The 22,455-nt window shown below is 37.4% G+C and overlaps 2 protein-coding genes across 14 annotated transcripts in view; one reads left to right on the top strand and one right to left on the bottom strand.

Annotated features, from left to right (window-relative positions):
- Positions 1 to 928, bottom strand: part of DROSHA (drosha ribonuclease III) — a 126,467-nt gene extending 125,539 nt beyond the window's left edge. For 4 of the 13 annotated variants that reach the window (XM_043600545.1, XM_043600584.1, XM_043600633.1 and 1 more), the window contains exon 1: positions 809 to 928. The gene's annotated coding sequence lies outside the window, so the exon portion shown is untranslated. Of the gene's footprint in view, positions 1 to 804 lie in introns of all 13 variants that reach the window. The other 9 variants (XM_043600594.1, XM_043600642.1, XM_043600622.1 and 6 more) reach the window with 5 other exon arrangements.
- Positions 929 to 1,098: 170 nt separating this feature from the next.
- Positions 1,099 to 21,645, top strand: CA1H5orf22 (chromosome A1 C5orf22 homolog). Its single transcript, XM_043600675.1, is given in 10 exon segments — positions 1,099 to 1,286; positions 2,772 to 2,917; positions 5,426 to 5,575; positions 7,526 to 7,913; positions 7,915 to 7,956; positions 10,045 to 10,107; positions 10,339 to 10,460; positions 14,424 to 14,490; positions 16,271 to 16,410; positions 19,897 to 21,645. Coding segments are annotated over 10 exon segments (1,335 nt in total). The 5' UTR covers positions 1,099 to 1,202; the 3' UTR covers positions 20,030 to 21,645.
- The last annotated feature ends 810 nt before the right edge of the window (positions 21,646 to 22,455 follow it).

The following is a 22,455-nucleotide window of genomic DNA, read 5'->3' as shown; positions in this document are numbered from 1 at the left end:
ATAAAGCAATAAACAAGAGAAAAGATTTCAACACAGCGTCTAGAGGAATACAAAGGAGTGTACTGAACCTAGAGGTGCGAAACAGGAACACTAACACTGTTGGACAGTGTGTGATAGTTATACTTTCAGGATTAGATCCTCATGGATGTTTCTATGGAGAGAATATCTGAAAACACTAATTATGAAACTGACATATTAAAGGCATAGTCGGGCTATCTTATGGATGCAAATTTTAATTCAAAAGTCAAGGAATTCACTGCAACTGGAAAAGTAATTGTTTGCGGCGTAGGTCTACTCCTAGACTGCTTGTCTGTAAGCAGGAAAACTGAGGGAACTGCTTTGTACATTTAACACGACCAGGAACATCAGCCTATGCTCAAAGAGTTGCAAAGTGCGCAACTACGTTATTAAGAACACCTTTCCCCCCACTTGCATCTGCAGGCCGGTCACCTTCGTCGAGCTCATCTGTAGTTGCGGTTTCCCCCGTTTGCATCTCCCGCCAGACTGTGAGCCCCACGAGGCAAGCGCTGGGCTCAGGGTCTCGCGGCACTCCGAGACCCCGGCAGCCCCGGGCCTGGACCACCGCCTGCGTTCCACAAATGAATGAAAGGTCTCATTTTTCATTTCTATTTGCGGGATTCGGGCCTAGGGTCGCTTTTTTGCCCTTAGCTGCAGAACTGAAGAGGGGCTGCACGACCATAACTCAAAGGCGCCTCTCGCCCCAGCCCCGGGCTCTTAGCCCCGTTTAAGCCCGGACACTCGGAAACGCTCCCTCTTCCAACACCCGCAAGTTGCCCCTTTTACCTACAAAAGGCTCTCGCGCCGCGAGGTTGCCGTCAAAGCAAAGCTAGGATTATTCTACAGCCGCCAGGACTGTAGCGCCGCCCGCGCCTCCGGAACAGGAAACCAAGGAAATTAAAAAGCAAACCGGAGAAAGCTGGACCTCTACAGAGAAAGCTTCTGGGCTGGCCACAGCGCCTTGTGCGCAGTGATTGGTCCGTCAACTACAGCGATGGATAATTAAGCCAATAGTCTTTGTAGAACCCCTCGGCGCCCGCCCCCTGTCCTCTACATCTTCCAATAAGGAACCACAACCGGGTGAGCGCGCGTTTCCACCCGGGAGGGTCTGTGAGGCCGCAGCTCCCGCTTTCGGGAGTCTTAGCCTCGGCACTGCGGCTGGCGGGGACGCTGACAGGGAAACCATGAGCGCAGACTCTGTGGGAGAGCGCGCTTGCCTCCGGCGCTACTCCAAACTCCCAGTGTGGGTCGTGGAGGATCACCAGGAGGTGAGCCGGCGACTGCTGGGTCCTGAGGCAGAATCGCGTGAGGGCCCGGGAGGCGGCGGAGCCTCGGCATCAAAGGCCGGAGATAATCGGAATTTGTTAACCGCGCGAGTTCCATTGCTGTGGGGAAAAAACACCAAAATGACTAACTGGGAGGAACAGGCCCTGACATTTATGGTTCGCTGAGTATGCGTCGGGCAATTCATTTAACCCTCGCGATTTGCCCAGAAATCCCGCAACCAACAACTGGTGGCGTCGGGCTTCGAACCTGAGCATTCTGACTGCAGAGTCCCGTGTCCTTAACCTGCTTCTTAACAGAGGCTTCCAGCTCTCCCTGGCGTCTCCAACACAGTCCTGCCGTGTAGGTGGGACGGTTTTAGCAAAGAATGTGGGCTGTCATCTGTGAAACGGGACCATCACCTTAGCACCCTTAGGGCCGCTGCTATTATTGTGTGCTGGGCGTGTACATAAATCCTTTAATATGGGGTGGCCCGGGTGGCCCAGTCGGTTAAGCATCCGACTTCGGCTCAGGTCACGATCTCGGGGTTCAACCCCGCCTGGGGCTCTGTGCGGGCAGCGCTGAGCCTGGAGCCTGCTGCGGGTTCTGCGTCTCGCTCCCTCTCTGGCCCTCCCCCGCTTGCGTTCTGTCTCTCGCTCGCTCTCTCGCGCGCTCTCTCTCTGTCAAAAATAAACATTAAAAAGCTTCCTTATAAATCTTCTAACACAGAGCCCTGCGTTTGTAAACACCCAAGGTATTTTCTATTTTTTATGGCAGTGCTACTTTGGAGTAGCTAAAATGGTGCCTTTATCTGGTCTTCTGGAAGCCTATGAGGGAGGATCATGCATCTAAGACTTTTTTTTTTTTTTTTTAATTCGTAGATCTTGGGGATTATCCGGCTATGAAAGAGGGAAGGAGTGGGCTCCGGATTTATGGATGGAGAAAGTTAAGAGGAGAGGCGGGAAGTTGGGTTTCCCAGGACCTAGAGAGAGAGTGTATGGACCTGAGCAAAAGCCAAGCGTGGGTTAAGCGGTGCTGTCCACTTCCGGTTTAAATCTAGAGCCACAGAGCTTGACTGACTACCTAGCCCGGCTCCACCATCCTAAGGTGTGGAAAAGGCCAGGAGACCCAGGGTGGCTTGAACACACCCTTAATGCCAGAATGTGTCTTCATTACCCGTTTTTTTTTTTTCCCTGAGAGCCCATCTGTTTACCCGCTTCATCTTCCGAGTTTGTGTTGGGGGCAAGATGGCAGCAAGAGATGCCCATTAAGGCCTTTGGAGGTGCAACCTGGAACTTCTGAGGGAAAAAAGCTGGAGAACGTTATCTAAACCCACCTAGGACGAACAGATTTTGCATTTGCCTACCGTTTAACGATTCGGTGCGCTTCGAATTCCGGGCGGCTACGTTTAGCATTGTTTCTCAGCCTGCTGCTGAGCGGATGCTCATGATTTCAGTGCTCATTCTGAATGTGTGCGTGTGTTTTTACAGGTCCTGCCTTACATATACCGGGCCATTGGCTCAAAGCATCTTCCTGCCAGTAATATAAGTTTTGTGCATTTCGATTCACATCCAGACCTCCTTATTCCTGTGAATATGCCAGCTGACACTGTGTTTGACAAGGAAACACTTTTTGGGTAATACGTGATTTTTGTTAATGATTTTTTCTTTTGTTTTGTTTTTAAGTGAACTCTGCCCCTGGTGTGGGGCTCGAACTCAAGAGCTTGAGATCAAGAGTTGCATGCTCCACCAACAGCCAGCCAGGCACCCCTCTTAGAGATCTTTTATTTGCTTGAAATACAATTTGCAGATGTGATGAACTATTAAGGGAACTAGACTTTGCCGAGCTCATGTGTTTTCTTTTTCTTTTCTTTGCCTGTTTTAATTACACCAATTGTTGACTTTTTCATAAAGAGCCAGATATTAAATATTTTAGGCTTGCTGGCCATACAGTCTGCGTTGCAATTACTTATCTCTGCCCTTGTAGTATGAAAGCAACCATGGACACTATGTAACAGTGAGTGTAGCTGTGTTCCAATAAACCTTTATTTACAAAAACAGGTAGCCTGGGGCACCTGAGTGGCTCAGTCCATTAAGCATCCAGTTTTCAGCACAGGTCATGATCTCCTGGTTTGTGGGTTCAAGCCCCACATTGCTGTCTGTACTAATAGCTCAGAGCCTAGATCCTGCCTTGGGTTCTGTGTCTCTCTGTGTCTCCTCCACTCATGTTCTCTTTCTCTCAAAATAAATAAACATTAAATTAATTAATTAATTAATTAATTAAAATCTGATAAAAAAAAAAATGTGGCCCAGCCAGTGAAAGAAGTAGAAGAGACTTTAGATGTTACTTGAGCCAGTACTCCCTACCCCTCCACTTAAAAAGTCTGAATACTAAGGCACAAGATAATGTGTCTTAAACACATTATTCAATAATTATATAGGCAACACATCTTTAACTTGTATATCCTTTCTTCCAGTATTGTCCTTCCAACCTCGCAGTTTGTACCACAATCTGCAGGAAGGATTATACCTAATGTATCTATAAACATTGACTTATAAGCCTTTCTTTAGTAATAAAGTTCTCTGAAATTCTGCCACTGTTTATGTATGCATTTTGTTAGAATGTAGTCTACTCATATCAGGTAAAAAGTTACATCGCAGTAACTTTTCTTTATAATATAAAATTAAGAGATAGATGTTTACATGAATTAATTTTAGCCTACTACACTTCCTTTAGTTGACTTTTTCCAGAACCCCATTTTAGAGCACTAATTTCTTTATTTTATTTTATTTTATTTTATTTTATTTTATTTTATTTTATTTTATTTATTTATTTATTTATTTATTTATGAGAGACAGAGTACAAGTGAGGGAGGGGCAGAGAGAGAAGGAGACACAGAATCCAAAGCAGGCTGCAGGCTCAGAGCTGTCAGCACAGACCCCTACGCAGGGCTCGAACCCACAAACTGTGAGATCATGACCTGAGCCAAAGTCAGATGCTCAACCAACTGAGCCATCCAGGTACCCCTAGAGCACTAATTTCTAAAGAAATGTGGTAGCGCTACCATTGTTGTTAGTCTCTTTTATAAATTTAGAGATTATATATTTTAGAAATTGAAAAAAGTTATAAGTATATAGACTATACAGTTGTAGAATAATTCTTAAACTTTTTAGTCTCAGGATTCCTGTATATTCCTAAAAATTACTGAGCTTTCTTCTAAGTGTAGGTTACATCTATTGATATTTACCGTATTTGAAATTAAAACTGAGAAATGTTTAAAGTAATTCATTCAAATTAATAGACCTGTATGTGTTAGCATAAATATGATATTTTTATGAAAAATTTATTTTTTAAAGCAAAGTATCTGGGGAGAAGAATAACAATATTTAATTTTTTTCCCATCTCTTTAATATTTGCCTTTATAAGAGACAGCTATTTCTCCTATCTCCTTCTGCATTCGATTTGTTGCCATATGTTGTTTTGGTGGAACTATATGAAGAAAATTTAGGAACAGTATTTTCATAGCTTTTTCAGATAATTATGAATATCCAGTACCATACCAAAACTTGACAAGTAGTGGTTCTTAAAGCTCAGTTCGAATGTGGAAATCCAACAATTCAATTTCAAGTCTGAATAACCATTGTAGATCAATCTTTCTTTCAGGAAAAATGGTGTTTTCAGTTCAGTCACAAGTACTTTTCCTTGAAACAACCATGGTACCTCAAAGTATGTAGCAGAAGTACTTTTTGTGCATTTCTCATTTTACTGCACAGACTATTTAAAATGTATATTCAGGATCAAGGTTTAGTAAACTAGTAAACTGGCTTTTTTTTTTTTTTTTTTTTTTTTTTTAATACATGAAACTGGCTTTGGGAGGGGTCAGTGGTGTTTGGTAGTGAAGAATACAGTGACTACTAGTAGAGTTGATGCTGTTGCCTTGATTAATCTCAGCACATCAACCCACCATTGCTTTGCACTGTTAGTGCAAATGTCAGTATAATGAAAAAGGGAAATAAGCCCTTGATGTCATTATGAAAATTGTTAAAATCTTGTTCTGGGTGAAATTACATTTGGAAAACCCACTCATGCTTTCTATTCTTTCTTTCTATTTCTATTTCTTTCATGCTTTCTATTTCTTTTCCAGAGAATTAAGTATTGAGAATTGGATTATGCCTGCGGTTTATGCTGGCCATTTTTCTCATGTTCTATGGCTTCATCCCACGTGGGCTCAGCAAATCAGAGAGGGAAAACATCACTTTTTAGTAGGCAGAGACACTTCTACCACAACCATCAGGTAATTTCATCATATTTGTGAGTGTGAAAGGGAATGAGTTCTTCTTTTATCTTACTTTGAATCCCCATAATAACTTGTAAGTTCTCTACATACAGATAGGGTCAGATTAAGCCTCAACTATTTAAATAGTTCTCAAAACACCAGGAACCAAGCTTTCATGTCTCTGGACCTTCTTCACATATCATTTATATTTTGTTGCTAGTCAAGTTGGTTTTGAATAATATGGTCTCCATCTTCTGGAATTCTGGCTCCATTGATGACTAATTCCGTTAAATCAGTGAAATACCTTATAGATATATATATTTAATGATTTTTATATTTAAGGAAATGCCATTTCCTTACAATATAACTATTGTCCACTGAATTTAACAGTTAGCACTGGAAAAGCAAAATTATCTCATTTTGGGTTTTTGTTTTTTTTGTTTTTTTTTGTAAATCCAATAGCTAAAAAGTAGATTTGGAGTTTTCATTTTAGTACTATGACTAGCTTTAGGTAATTAACCTAAATTAAATTACAGCATTCTCTGACTTGAGTTACATGTGCAACTATTTTTTTTGTGTAAGCAGTTTAACCAATGTTTTATGTGTATTGCAATACTGTAATTATCTTTATAAATATCAACATGTTCTTGACTTTCTACATTCTCTTGTGATGAAATGAATGTGAAGGGTCCTTTATTAAAGAAGAATGCAAATTTAGTTTGGAGGATACAGGCTTTGTCTTTCTTAGGATGGCACAATTTATAAGAAGCCTGGATATTAGCTTTATTATGTCATTAATCTTATTTTGGAAAATTAATACCTTTTTAAATGTAAGGCTGTATAACTGGAGAGGGGGAGTAGAAAATAAATATGACCTTTATTTTAGTTGGATAGAGCCTGCCTCCGGAAGAAGAATTTAGTTTTGCTTTTCAAAGTATTTACTAAGGCATAAAATAGTGAAAAGCTAAGAACTTACTGAGTAGAAATCTGTAACTTGTAAAATGCGTTCTGCATATGTATAACATTTTTAAGTTGCTTTTCATATTAAAATATGTTCATATAAAATTTGACAAAGCTTTGAAACACATCAGAGGAAGTTTCTGTTAAGCGAAATTATTTCCAGATACAATTTTTCTCATAAGTGATTATTTGGTTAAAGTTTCAGCTGATATGAGCTCCAAAACATTAGCTTAAAGGGGCCCCTTGGTGGCTCATTTGGTTAGGCATCTGACTTCGGCTCAGGTCATGATCTCACAGTTCATGAGTTCAAGCCCTGCGTCAGATTCTACTGATAGCTCAGAGCCTGGAGCCTGCTTTAGATTCTGTGTCTCTTTCTCTCTGTGCCCCTTCCTCGCTCACGTTCTCTCTCTCTCTCTCTCTCTCTCTCTCTCTCTCTTCTCTCCTCTCTCAAAAATAAATATTTTTTTTAAGTTAAAAAAAAAAAACACACACACACTAGGTTAATTAAGGAAGATCATTTATTTCTTTCTCATATTAGAGTTTACCACATGCAGCCCAGGGCCTTTGTGGCAGTTTACCAGTTCAGCAACTCCAGTTCCTTTTATCTTTTTGCTTCATCTCTAGAGTATTGCCTTTGTCCTCATAGTCCAAGGTGGGCTTGCCACTTCCATGTTCATATGCCAGTCAGTGAGGAAAGGAGAGCAAGGTTTTATACACTTTTTTCCATTCACAGCCTTAGGCCAGAACTTAGTCAATTGGCCACACCTGGCTGCAAGGTAGATTATGAAATCTTTACTTAACAGTCTTTACTTTGGGCAGTTGTGTGCCCAGCTAAAAATTTGGGGAATGCTATTTCTGCAGAAGAACAGGAATTACAAAAAGTAGGGATAGCTCTTAGCTTTTGTTAAATATGTTCTTTGTTACGTTTCTGAGTGCTTTGGAAATACTATATGAAATGTCAGCAAAGTTGTCCATTTTTCTTTAAAATAGTTTTTTCCTCTAATGCAGGGTTACAAGTACAGATCATTACTTTCTAAGTGACGGTCTTTATGTAACTGAAGACCAGCTAGAGAACCAAAAACCTTTGCAATTGGATGTGATTATGGTGAAACCTTACAAACTCTGTAACAATCAAGAAGAAAATGATGCAGTGTCTTCTGCTAAGAAGCCAAAGCTAGCACTGGAAGATGCAGAAAACACTGCCTCTACTAACTGTGACTCTTATTCAGAAGGACTGGAAAAGGACACAGTGACACAGAAGAAGGGCCAAACTTGCCTAGAGCAGTCACGTCCATGCTTTTCTGAAAGCCAAGAATGCCAGACAACAGTCAGCACTGGGGAAATTCTAGAAATTTTGAAGAAAGGGGATGCATTTGTTTTGGATATTGACTTGGATTTTTTTTTCAGTCAAGAATCCCTTCAAAGAAATGTTCACTCAGGTAAACATGTGGCATTTTTAAAATGTAGATCTTGAGAATTGTATGACATTTCTCTAGATCAGGGCTCAGCAAATTTTCTGCAAACAGCCAGATATTAATTACTTTATTGGGGGTCCCATATGGTCTCTATCACACATTCTTCCTTGTTGTATTTAAACGTTTTTAAATTATACATACCTTTTTTTAAATTGAAGTTTATATGTACCTTTCTTAACTTGAATGCCATACAAAAACAGGTTGTGAGCTGCGGGTTGCAAATCCCTGCTCTAGATAGTATTTATTTTGTATTTATTGAGGTAATACGTACATGGGTAGTTGAAAAAACTAAAATCATACAGTGTAAGAAAATATATACATTAAAGAATGTCACTCTCTCACCCCATCCTCATTTCCTCAGTTTCTTACCTCAGAAAGAAACATCACCAGTTTCTTGGTGTATCTTTCCGGAGATATTCTATACATGTAAAGAAAGCCCTGTGTGACAGATTTTTCACTGAAAAATCTGAATCAGGTGCCTGATCACACATGTACTATTTGCAGCTAATGATTCAGGCCTCTAATCCGTAGGGTACCTCATCAGATCTTAAATGCAAATCACCAGACAATATTAGTATGCACAGATCTGAGATAGAATTAGGCATTTAAGAAACTGGTAAATTCATGATCCAAATGAGCATTCCTAGGTGCATTTTATGGGCACAACTGCTTACTTCAACATTTGGGAGGTTATTCAGACCTATTTCAGTGATTCAGATCAACTGTATTTTTTCTACCCAAATTCAGTGTTTGATTATAACAACGATGCTGCACCTTACAATCATAATATGTACGTATAAGAAGCCATGGTGGTTTATCTAAGTTATTGAAGACCTCTAAGTAGGTAATGATTAAAAATAGGTAAGATTTGAGGATTTAGTGTAATCTGGAACAAGAATGGGGGACCTAGAGTATTTTCCCAACTTGTAAATAAGGGAGAAAAATTGCTATTTCTTTCTGCTGTTGTATGTGGTGCTAGTGACTATAACCACAAGTTCTTAGAATTATGAAATGACCTTAGAGCTATTTAGAAAACTTGAAGAATAGGCGCGTCTGAAAGCTGAAGAAACTGACTTTAGGAATTTATTTTACAAATATACTCATCAAATATTTTTAATGAAAATTTCTAAAAAGTTACATAAGGAACTTAATGGCAGGTATTCCTTTTCCAGTACTATCAGGAAACCTGGGTAGTGGAGATTTTTGTCTCCTTTATACCATTTGGTACTATGGAACTTTTGGAAAAGAGCATGTAGTATACTTTATAATTTAATAGACTTTTTTTTAATGTAGTTAAAGTCACTTGTTTACCTTTTTTAAAGAGCATGTGCAGAAGTCCAGAGTGAGTTAAGTTCTGTTGTTGCTTCTGCTTATCACTTCTTGGGAAAGTTACTTAACCTTTCTGACCCACAGTTCAAGTATAAAATAAAAATAATCACACCCAAGTCACAGGATTATTACAGTGAGGGAGTGGCACAACACTGTGCTTTGTGAACTTCAGCTCTTGCATATAATTTCTTCGCAACAATACTCCTAAATGGGATTTTGGGGCCAGATATACCCATGTATAATGGGGCTATTTAGTGTGCTGAATGAAGAGAGACACTCTCCTGCAAAGTCAGTGCTTAGAAAGTATCCTTCCATTGTAACTGCCTCCCCTATCACCTTTGAACTTCAGGGTTCTCTTTTGCAGCTAGGGAAAGGGCTGCAAAGTGAACATGGAGCGTTCTTTTGTTATTCAGGACATGTATATTTTCTGTAAATAGCGAAAATCTGTTTAGATCCTAAGATGTACCAATTTATAGAGTAGAATATTATTAAAAATCTTCTTTCATATCAAGTCTTTTCCATAGCTATTTCATACATTCTTGTCAGTACAGAAATGACAGTGTTTATAATGATATCTGAACTATACATTTGCTGGATTTTCACAGACTGATTTTTAAATAATTATCTATCTTCCTAATATCATAGCCATTTTTACTTAAAGAATATCATCCAAAAAATTAGGTTTTTTTCCCCTACTATATGGGTTTTTGTTTTGTTTTCCAGGAAGAATACAAAATCTTACAAGAGTTGTACCAATTTAAAAAGCCTGATACCAACCTGACAGAGGTATCCTTCATTTGTTTCTTTTGCGTTTTGTCTGTTACATATCTAATAATATCTTATAGCCCATTAGAGTGCTCTCGGACATCTCACCAGAATCTTTGTGTGTTTATTGGGTAAACCCATGGTTAGTACTTACAAGTCATAGTTTAACTAATTGAACTGATATTTTCATTGTAATGGAATTTCACTTTTTCAAAGAAAAATTATAATCTTGGCTTTTCAATGTGCTTAAAGGAAGATTTGGTAGATTGTGTTGATACTCGAATTCATCAGTTAGAAGATTTAGAAGCTGCTTTTGCTGATTTGTGTGATGGTGATGATGAAGAAACTGTACAGAAATGGGCTTCAAACCCTGGGTAAGACCTTGAAACATTTTTTCCCCAACTTTATTTCAGTCCTAGATATATTGTTAAGTTTGCTAGATAAATTACTTTTTAAAAATTAGTATTAAATGCCAACACAAGGATGCTGGCTGGCTCAGTTTGTAGAGCATGTGATGCTTGATCTCAGGGTTGTGAGTTGGAGCCCCACATTGGGTGTAGTGCTTACTTAAAAATAGTATCTTAAAAAAAAAAAATGCCAACACAAATTTACTAGCCATAGTTAGCCTTTACTAGGTGCTATCTATATGCCCAGTTGTAAGATTTTTTTCTTGCATTTACCTCATTTATTCCTTCTAACAATCTTAAGACTTTGTGTTCATTTTATAGGTGAGGAAGCTAAGACACAGAGGTTTAAGTTGCTCTGAGTCCCATAGTAAGTGGGTATGCTTTTAATCATTGTGCAGTAGCTGCCCCTATAAGATGTGGTGCTGGGTTTACAGAAGATTAATGATTTGTAAGACAGCCCCCATTCAAAGGAGAGTAAGAAAAAAAAATTATCAATAAAAAAGTAAATTACTAGATTGGTAAATTAAATTGTGAAAATTTGCTTCCTTTTAAGGATAACCCAATATGAGTAGAAGGTCAAAACTGCCCATCATATGAGGAAGCACGATTTGAAAGCTGGATTCTTCATCAGGTCATCTATTTGGCCAATTGTCTCAGCATTAACATTACCTTGAAAACGTGAAGAGAAAGTTCTTTTCGTGTGATCATTTGTCGATTTATAGGGTAGGGTGAAGAGTGCCTTTAGTGTTAAAAAGCAAGTTTGAAAGAATGTTGACATAAATAGTGTACTTTTCTTGGAACTAATTCTGTTTTTTTCTAGTGAAGTGTAGTTGACGTACAATATTATATTAGTCTCAGGTATACAACATAATGAATCGACAATTTGATATATTCTACAGTGCTCACCACAATAAATGTGGTTACCACCTGTTACTATACAATATTATTATACCATTGACTATATTCCCTATGCTTTAGTTTTTATTCCTGTGACTTATTTTTATAACTGGAAATTTGGACCTCTTAATCCCCTTCACCTGTTTCACCTGTCTCCCCACCCCCTCTGGCAGCCACTGGTTCTCTGTATTTATGAGTCTGTTTCTGTTTTTGTTTGTTCATTTGTCCTGCTTTAGATTGCACAAGTGAAATCATGTGGTACTTATCAAACTTACTTCACTGAGCATGATACTCTAGGTTCATCCATGTTGTCATAAATATTAAGATTTCATTCTTTTTTATGTCTGGGTAATATTCCATTGTATACATAGACATGTGTATGTGCATATATCTGTCTTACATTTTCTTTATTCATTTGTCTATCGATGGACACTTGGGTTGCTTTCGTATCTTGACTATAACAAATAATACTGCAGTAACAATAGGAGTGGATATATCTTTTCAAATTAGTGTTTCTGTTTTCTTTGAATAAATACCAAGTAGTGGAATTCCTGGATCATATGGTATTTCTATTTTTAATTTTTTGAGGAACCTCCATACTGTTTTCCATAGTGGCTGTACCAGTTTACATTTTTACAGACAGTGCACAAAGGCTTCCTTTTCTCCACATCCTCACCGACACTTGTTCTTTTCTTGTTCTTTGATACTAGCCATTCTGACTTATGTGAGGTAATTTCTTACTGTGGTGTTGGTTTGCATTTCCTTAATGATTAGTGATGTTGAGTCTTTGAAATAATTCTTTAAATCATATAGACTCAACAAAAAGCCTGAAAACTAAAATGTAACAATCAGACATCAACTTTTTTGTCCCCATGAGCATAGGAAGACCAGAACTAGCTTATTTTCAAATTGATCTCTCACAGATTATTCTCCACAGTGTAAATGTAAGAAATCAGTCATAAGATACCAACATAAATTAGAAAGTTAGAATCATAGTACTTTGGGCCACTAAGGCTTATTATGTCATTGTTATTGGTAATAATTCATCAGATTTCTAGAAGAATACATAGGAAACTGGAATAGAGGTTGCCTCTGAAGAGAGGAATTGTATGGCTAATAGATGAAGTTATGAGGGAGAAACATCTTTTGCTATATGTATGTATTACCTATTCAGAATATTTAGTGTAATTTTTGTTTCAAATATTGAGAAACCTCCCTGAAATATAAACATTATAAAACTTTATTATCTCTAAAAAAAGAGTAGTATGGAATAAAAACCATAATTGTATTCATCACATCAATAAATATTGACCAGGCACTTTGGTTTTTTTAAACATTTTTTTTTTTCAACGTTTATTTACTTTTCCGGACAGGGAGAGACAGAGCATGAACGGGGGAGGGGCAGAGAGAGAGGGAGACACAGAATCGGAAACAGGCTCCAGGTTCTGAGCCATCAGCCCAGAGCCCGACGCGGGGCTCGAACTCCCGGACCACAAGATCGTGACCTGGCTGAAGTCGGACGCTTAACCAACTGCGCCACCCAGGCGCCCCAATTGACCAGGCACTTTAACATCAGTTAATGCTCTTCTTCTTCAGTATAGGGAACTCATTCAAAAAATGATTCCCTCCTTCTTGAAATTATGATGGAAGAGGGAGATCTAGAAATATCTCACAGAACATGATTCTTCCTAGAAATATTGAAAAGTACCTACTATTTTGTGAATTTGTGATGTCTCAAGCCGAGTTTAAAACTTAAAATAGCATGAAAACCTTGGAGTCCTGGATCTAGCCTATAGATGGGGCCACTTTCACTGAAACCCACTGTGCCTGGTAACCATGCCCAGTTAACTCTTCAGCACCTGCAGAGTTCTGTCACAGAGTTGAAGAAACAATGAGGCTACAACAGAAATGAGTCCAGACCATGATTAGAATGGAGGAAAAATAGAATAGCACAAAGGAAAAGTGGGTGAGACAGGAAGAAGAATCTCCCCAAACTTACCATGCCCCTGAAGAGCCAGACCCTCAGCATGAAGGAGTCTTCACTGTTCCTTAAGAAGTACATAAAGTAGATGGAAACCAATTTGACAATAAATTTCATATTAAAAAAAAATAATAAATAGGCAGGGGTTCCTACCCTCAGAAAGAAAAAAAAAAAAAAAAAGAATTAAATAAAGTAGGTGATTAGGGTCTAGAAGACCAGAAAGTGTTTTCATAAAAGAGTAACAGAATGAGTGGATAGATAGGTCTCCATGACCCCCTCTTTCTTTTTTCCCACCTAGCAGTTGCATAGATATTGATGGGGAAGGCAAAATACTAGAAACATCAGTCAGGACTCCCAAAGAGTTCTATTTAAATTTAATAATGGGCACCTGGTTGGCTCAGTTGGTTAAAAGTCTGACTTCTGCTCAGGTCATGATCTCGTGGTTCACGAGTTCAAGCCCCATGTCAAGCTTTGTGCCGACAGCTCAGAGCCTGGAGCCTGCTTCAGATTCTATCTCCATCTCTCTCTGCCTCTCCCCCGCTTGCTTGCGTGCACTCTCTCTCTCAAAAATAAAAAGCATCAAAAATAAATAATAAATAAAATTTAAATGACTTAAAGGCACTAGTGTTAGTATATTAAATGGTATAGAACTTTCCCAGGTGTAATTGTGTATGTCAATAAATATATTCTTAATTTTTTTTTGAACTTTTGGGTAACTTTTTCAACACCATGTGCTCAAGGCACTTAGTTTTCTTATTGATCAAAATAATTTTAAATCACAATAGAGCTTCTATTTTTAAAAAAGAGGAAAATCTCAGTTTCTTGAGTGTTAATTTTCAACGTTTAACACAATGTATACTTTTTTAGGTAAGAAAAAACAACATTTATTTCTTAATATTTTAAGATGATATTTGAATATCTTTATCTTTCATTTCTCAATCATGTGAAATGTATTGTTAAAGATATACTTTAAATGTTACGTATCTATCATTTGCTTCTGTAATTTTAGTTGAGGTGGTGTGATGTTTAATTGAGGGGTGGCTTTTTTCCAGAATGGAATCACTAATTCCACTTGTACAGAGTTTGAAAAAACGGATGGAAGTACCAGACTATGAAATGGTAAATATATTGCAGTATAAAATTGACCCTTTAGAAAGACATTTTTCTGGGTAGAAAAAGTACTTTTTATTTAAGTGGTTTGCTTTTATTTGTGTACCAGGGAAGTGTAAATGAATTCTTTTTAAACAATGAGAAGAAATGAAAAAATACATACTTCTTAGAAGTCAGAACATTGGAAAAGTTTTCCAAAAAAATAAGCTTTCTAAAGATATCCCTTCTTTATTGATTCATTTTTATACTCCCTTCCTCCTTCTTTCTTTCCTCCCTCTAAAAACTTTCCTGGTTATAAAAACCAAGCAGAAAGATAAAAGAAGGTGTTCTGACAAGTACATCTCAGCCGTATCAGCTGTATTGCTGACTTTGCCAATAGTGACCTGAAAGCTATGGCAAAAGTGAATACTTCTAATGATAATTTCTTTTATTTTTATGTCATTTTTCAGTATTTGAGGCATAAAATTTCCTATTTGAAGTTCAAGTGCCTTTTCTCAGATTTTGTGCTAAAACTAAGACCTATAAGTCTTCTTCTTTTACTCCTGCTGCTGCTTTTACTTCCAATAAATTATTTTGTTCTAGTGTTTTATTTAGTTATGGAATACAGTTAAACCACCTTACTTGAACTGAAGTTTATGTATTGATTTAATGCCAACTTTATAAGAATAAAAAATATTAGCAAAAGAATATTTTGCTTAAATTGGAGCTAGTCCAAACGCCTTAGTCCACCCCTTTTTTCATGGCAGTTATTAAGAGTGATAGAGTTAGAAGATCCTTAGGATTTAAAAATGTTTTGAGTTCACATGACATTATTGAATGTGTCTTCATGCAGGTCTGCTATAATCATTATATTACATCTGGATTTTCCACTGGTTGGGAGTGGTTTGTACATTGTTTGTTGAAAGACAGAAGGGATGGCATGGGCTTGGTTGCAGATAATGTAATCAAATATGATGTGCCTATAGCTGCAGGGTTGGAACACTGTTTTGATCAGTTCAGTAGAAAAGAACATTCATATCATTTTACTACGAGGATTGTTCCTAGTTAAATTTTTGATGTGTATTCAGAACCTCCAATAAAATATCAGATTAATGGTTTTTTTCCATGCTTTGCACTTATATACAGTAGGCAAAACAGTGATATACTTGAGTTCCAATTTTCAAAACTTCAAGCAAAGGCTATAAAATGTTAGCCTGTGAGCCACTTCTAGCTTTCAGGCACAGTTTAGTGCTATGAGACTGGAACATCAGTCATTTACATTTAAGACACATAAATGTATGTCAGTACTATTTGATTGTACATAAAGGATATATAAGGAACTGGTGACAGGAGGAAAACTCTCCCTTGTATCCTCTTAAAACTTTGAATATAGCAGTACATGCATGTATTTTAAAAATAATATGTTGAAAGAAAAGGTAAAACCAGAATATTATGTACAATTTTATATCAGCTTTTAGAATCTAGGTGTAATAGATAATTTGCTAGATAATATGAATTGTCAAAATAGACTCAAGTAAAGACAGAAACTGAATTAATCCATAATTATAAAATTAAAAAAATAGTTAAGGAGTTATTCCTACAAAAGGCATCAGGCCCAAACAAATGTACAGGCCAGTTCTTTCAAAACTTGAGAGAATAGGTAACTTCTGGGACACAGAAGCTGTTAAGGAAAAAACAATCCCAGTCCACAATATTATTAAAAAATGTATCAGCAAGTCCTCTAATGGTTAAAGAATTTTCTAAAAACAATAAAGCCTTATAGTGTAATTCTTAATTTTCTTATTTTCAGGTTCACCAGGCTGGTCTAACCTGTGATTATTCAGAACTTCCTCACCATATCAGCACAGAACAAGAAATTGAGTATCTTATTCAGTCTGTATATTATTTACTGAAAAATTTACCAAAACCTACTCTCGTGACAATTGCAAGGTAAGTGTGGTAGCCTGAATAGTGGTACGCCAAAGATGTTCACATCCTAATCTCCAGAACCTGCGGATATGTAACCTTCTATAGGAAAAGGGACCTTGGAGTTGTAATTAACTCAAGGATTTTGAAATGAGAATACCTTGGATTATCCAGTGGACCAGTGTGATCACAGTGGTCATTTTAAGAGGGTCAGAATTCGAGAAATTGGAAGATGCTAGGCTACTGGCTTAGAAGATGGAGGATAGGGCCTCAGGCTAAGGAATGCAGACAGCCTCCAGAAACTGGAAAGACAAACATTCTCCCCTAGAACCTAGAGAAGGAATGCAGCCCTGCTAGCCCCTCTATTATAGGACTTCTCATCTCCAACAAGACTGTAAGGTAGTAATTTTGTGTTGCTTTAAGCTGCTAAATTTGTGGCAATTTGTTACAGCTGCCATAAGAAATTAATACAGTTTCCACAGGTTAATCTAATGATTACTATTACTAACCAATTTTTTACCTACTCGGCTCAAAATTCAGATCTTGTATTTGCTCTTTCCTCTTAGTGATGGTTGGCAAAAAACATACAATTCTTATTATCTTGTCTTTGAAGTTGGTGATACTATTCAGTTGAACACAGGAATTCCTATTTCTTTGTCCTACAAATGAATATTTAGCTGCTGCCATTTTTTAAATTTGAGCATAATTGCTGAATAGTTACAACAATTTAATGAAACTTTTCTGTGTTCATCTTTGGGCTGGTTTTGTATGGAACTATGAGGTTAGTACTTTATGTATTTTATGACAAATATTTTGTAACCTCCTTTTACCATCCTGAAATGAAATTCATAGGTGATCTAACCTACATAGTTCATTCAGGCTGCATTAACAAACATACCATAGACCAGGTGGCTTATAAACAAGAGAAATCCATTTCTCACAGTCCTGGAGGCTGGGTGGTCTAAGATAAAGTTACTAACAGATTCAGTGTGGTAAAGACCTGCTTCCTGGTTCACAGCCATCTTCTCCCTGTAAACCTCATGAAGGAGGTCTCTGGGGTCTCTTATAACAGCATTAATCTCATTCGTGAGGGGTCTACCCTTGTGATATAATCAAAATATGATGACATTGAGGATTGGATTCAATATACGAATTTGGCGGGGACACAAACATTTATTCTATAGCAATAATATACCTGTACACATAATTTAAACATATGTTTATATGTGTGTACACACAAGAAAATCCTAACATAAAAGAAATAAAAGTAATTAATAAAATAATATGTATTAAAATGCCACACAAGACTAGCATCTTTACAAGGAGTCTCTAAATGTAACAGTTACAAATGCAGACAGATAATCATGTGATGTATTGGCCAAATACCCTAACAGCACTGCCATAGTGACATGTTTGTTTTTTTTTTAAGTTTATTTATTTGTTTTGAGAGAGGGAGAGAGAATCCCAAGCAGGCTCTGCACTGTGAGCGCAGAGCCTGATGTGGAGCTCAGTCTCACGAACTGTGAGATCATGACCTGAGCTGAAATCAAGAGTCAGATGCTTAACTGACAGAGTCACCCAGGTGCCCCATGTGACATGTTTTTTCTGGTCATAACAATTTCCTGGTAAAGTTCTAAGCTTAAAGTCCAATCTTCCCTCAATATACAGAGTAGTTGCATTCTTGGGAAATTTAGTTTATATTTAATTCATTTTCAAAAATACTTTGTTCATATGTAAAAGAGTATTAAATTCTAGGCTCAAAAAATTAAAAATGGTTTTCACTTATGTGAGTGCTCCATGAACTTTGGAAAAAAGTATGTAGGACACAGGACAAGTATTCATATTCACATTCATAGTGCAGGACTGTCCTGCATGTTGCAAGCATTTTAGCAGCCCTGCCCTCTCACCTTGGCCCTTCGGTTGTCATTGTGACAATCAAAAATGCACCAACAGATTTCCAAAACTACATCTTGGGGGTAGTTTCCATCAAGAACTACTCTGTTTTAAAGAAGCCAGAAAGCTTTGACTGATTGAGGCTTATAAATTAAACTTTTATATATGATACTCTCTTGAAGTAGGTCTTTATCCATATGTATATATTAGGTAGTATTTAATAATTTTAATCGCTCTGTCTTATTTATTGTGTGTTAAATATTTACATCTAGTCTCAAAAATAACCTGATCACCAGAGAATAGAATGACTTTATCAGAAGTCTCACAGATTATTTAGGTCTAAAATACTTGGAAATGCCTTCTTTTCTTTTTAAGTTTTTGTGTTTTTTTAAATGTTTTTTTATTTATTTTTGAGAGAGACAGAGCATGAGCGGGGAGGGGCAGAGAGAGAGGGAGACACAGGATCCCAAGCAGGCTCCAGGCTTTGAGTTGTCAGCACAGAGCTAAACGCGGAGCTCAAACTCACAAGCAGTGAGATCATGACCTGACCCAAAGTTGGACATTTAACCAATTGAGACACCCAGTCACCCCTTTTTAAGTTGTTTTTAATTTTTATTTATTTTGAGAAAGAGAGAGAGTTGGGGGGGGGGGGGGGGAGGGAGAGAGGGAAAGAGAGAATCTCAAGCAGGCTACACACTGTCAGCTCAGAGCCCAGTTCAGAGCTCAATCCCACAGCCGGGAGATCATGACCTGAGCTGAAATCAAGAGTTGGACACTTAACTGACTGAGCCGTCCAGACACCCCTCCATTTCCTTCCATAAAGATTTCTATGCCACTCTTTCCAATCCATCCTCCTCAAATGGCTTTCCTCACCTGAGTCCAGAACCAGGAGACGCTGATCAAGTCATTTCAGAACTTAATCTGGCTATAATTGTCAGTGACACTGTAACAAGTTGGTAACTAAAGTTGTAGTTGGTGATTCTACAAAGAGTCACCAAGATACAGACTCCTGCCTTATCCTACTTTGCTCTTTTCTCCTTAATACCATCTAGGAAACTAATCCTAATACCAGCACATCTCCACATTTGATTCTGGATAATTCTGTATGCTTGTTAACAAATAGTTTGTAGAAGTAGAAACCTATTATCAGTTGGGAAGACTCTACCCTTGTAATTTCTAGCCCTAGTGTACCCATAATAAAAGGATAGGAAAGATGTCCACTCACTTAAGAACCCCCAGTATTTCCCATATCTCCCTCTAAGGGAAACAGCAGTCTAATGATAAAGCACTGAGGCTTTGAAGCATGCTGTGTCATTTTGAATCCTGTCACTAGCACTTACTAGCTATGTGACTTATGCAGGTTAATCTTTCTGTTTAGATTCCTTTAAAGGGATAGTAAAAGTACCTATTTCATAGAGTTTCTGAGAAGATTAAAGAATATAATGTAATGTACCTGACAGAGTAACTATTTAGTAGCTTCCAACTGTTATTATTCCAAAATTCAGTACATCTTCGTTTCTATTTTATATTGAAATCAACACATGCAGACTTTTCCTCACTGCACAGTATGATCACATTTATGTGTATTTTTCTTTTTCTTTCCCTTCTTGGTTCCAGGTCAAGTCTGGACGATTACTGTCCTTCTGAGCAAGTTGACACCATTCAAGAAAAAGTCCTTAATGTGCTGAGCTCCCTGTATGGGGCTGTAGACATTCACCTGGTGTATTTAGCAGAGTGTTCTCCATCTTGAAACAACAAAACACTAGGTTCCTATAACATCTTGATGTAATAACAGGGTTTTCATTAACTTATTATAAATGAGTCTTCCAGAGAAGACTTTTGTTTTTATATTAACTTTGTTAAAATCTTTCAGATAGTTTGAATCTCAAACAGATCTTATCAGTTGTTGAATGATGACAATTTTTTTTTTTACATCAGATCTACCCACCCCCCCTCCAATTGATTGTTGCTTATTTTTCTTCCTTTCCATCATAGTCTTCCTCATTTTGTGCGGGTTGTTTTTTCCCCCTAGGTCAGTTGAAGTTCATTCATTTATTCACTCAACCAACTGACATTTATTGAGCATTTACATGTGCCAAACATAATTAAGTGCTGGGTATATGGTGATGAACAGGATAGACAAGGCCCCCTGCCCTCTTAGGGGATGGCTAAGAAACAAATTATGGATTACGAGAAGTATTATGAAGGAGCAACCACAAACATGTCTTAGGCATCCTCTTAGTACTCAAGGCATCCTGGCAGGATAAGAAAGTAACATTCTCAAAAGCTACCAAAAAAATAAATAAATAAACTTGCTAGTCCATGAAAATGTTGCAGGAATCCTACCTTTACAAGACTGTCAGGGTTGCTGCAGCTGTTGTGGCAAACTCACATTATTGTTGGTATGGAGAAGGTCTATTTGAGCAGTCAACAAAACAAAAATTTTCTTTGCTAATCAGAAAAGCCCTTCAGGGTTTTTGGTGCCTCCAGATGATCAGTATTGGCATCGATTATCGTTATAGTTCCTAAGTGCCACTTTATTGGCAGTCTGAGTTGATAATTTCTTCAAATAAACTAGCTTTTAATGTAAATAGTAGAAAAAAAGGTAAATCCTTAATTCTGACCTACGGTAAATACCCAAAGACATAACTGCCTTCCACCAGCCTCCCCGTGAGAAAGAGACCCTATCTGAGTCCCTCTAAATCATAGAACTTTCCATTTGCTTAATTTACCAAAGTCTTCCTGTCTTCAGCATTCCCCATGTTCAGCAGTTATTTTTCACTACATAATTTCTTTTTCTTTAAAAGGTAGGATGGCATTTAAAGGGGGAAAAAAAAACATCCATCCATTCCTCAGTCCTAACATAGCATTTGTTTTCATTTTGCATGTTACTGTCAGGCCTTGACCACATGTGTACATGTGCAGCTGCATGTAACTGCAATTGTATGTTACCTAATTTGATGGCTAATACCCAAGATCACATTACCATTGCCACTCAATAGATGGCACCAGATCCCATTTTTCCAATGATGCTATTTTCCTGCGAATTTTTCTCGTCACCAATTTCCCAAGGCTGATAGCGTGAATGCCTATTTCTGTTGTGAAAAGCAAAGCAAAGTGATTCAGCTTTCTATTTTGATAGAACATTATGTGCCAAAAAGTGTTCTCTGTAAAATCAGAATTGCAAAAGAGTGCTATTTATTTTTAAGTTTTGAAAAAATTTTATTAGAATTCTATAAACGGATGTTACTTTTATGAGTAAATTATTTTGTGTGCTAAAATAAATAAAAAGGTATGTTTTGAGATTTTAAAGATTTAAAACAAAAAACAAAAATTTAAAAAATAAAGATTTAAAATCAAACCGTAGCACTAGTTAATTGTGTATGATCTCAATGTGTTCATAGCACTGATCTTATGAGTCTGTTTCAGTAGTCATTTATTATAATTCCCATGAACTAGGATGTGACTCAAGCATCGTTTTAATTCAGGTGGAGTAAAAGGGCACCAATTTCTATTTTAGGAACATTCAGATCATTTAGTTCTCATGCTCTGTAATTCTGTTTGAATGAAATTCAGTCTCTGTCTATTGACTACCACCAATTTGGTAAATTATATCACCGGACAGTTCAAATAAGGTGTTTAGTTTAGGGGCACCTCGGTGTCTCGTTTGAGCGTCTAACTCTTGATTTTGGCTCAGATCATGATCCCAGGGTCGTGGGATCAAGCCCTAAGTCAGTCTCAGTGCTGAGTGTGGAGTCTATTTAAGATTCTGTCTGTCTGCCTCTCTCCCCTGCTCACATGTCTCTCTGTCTCTCTAAAATAAAAAATTTTAAAGATTTAAAAAAAAACAGTTTATAAAGACATCCTTCATCTGTGTTCTAAATATCAATGAGGAATACCACAATACAGGGTTTTGGAGTATATACACATATCACTGACACATGAGATTTTGGCAAGTTCTTGAAAATGGACTTAAATGTAAGCATTGACTATAGCTTTGGTATTAACAAGTATATATTTCTCAGTATTGAGGAAGAAAAGTTTTTCTTTAGAAATATTTTCTGTATGGCCAACAGGCACATGAAAAGATGCTCAACATCACTCCTCATCAGGGAAATACAAATCAAAACCACACAGAAAATCTCCTCACGCCAGTCAGAGTGGCTAAAATGAACA

Source organism: Prionailurus bengalensis, chromosome A1 (genome assembly GCF_016509475.1).
Source record: "Prionailurus bengalensis isolate Pbe53 chromosome A1, Fcat_Pben_1.1_paternal_pri, whole genome shotgun sequence".
NCBI lineage: Eukaryota > Metazoa > Chordata > Mammalia > Carnivora > Felidae > Prionailurus > Prionailurus bengalensis.
Note: the sequence above shows the minus strand (reverse complement) of the source record. Positions and strands in the feature narration are given on the sequence as shown.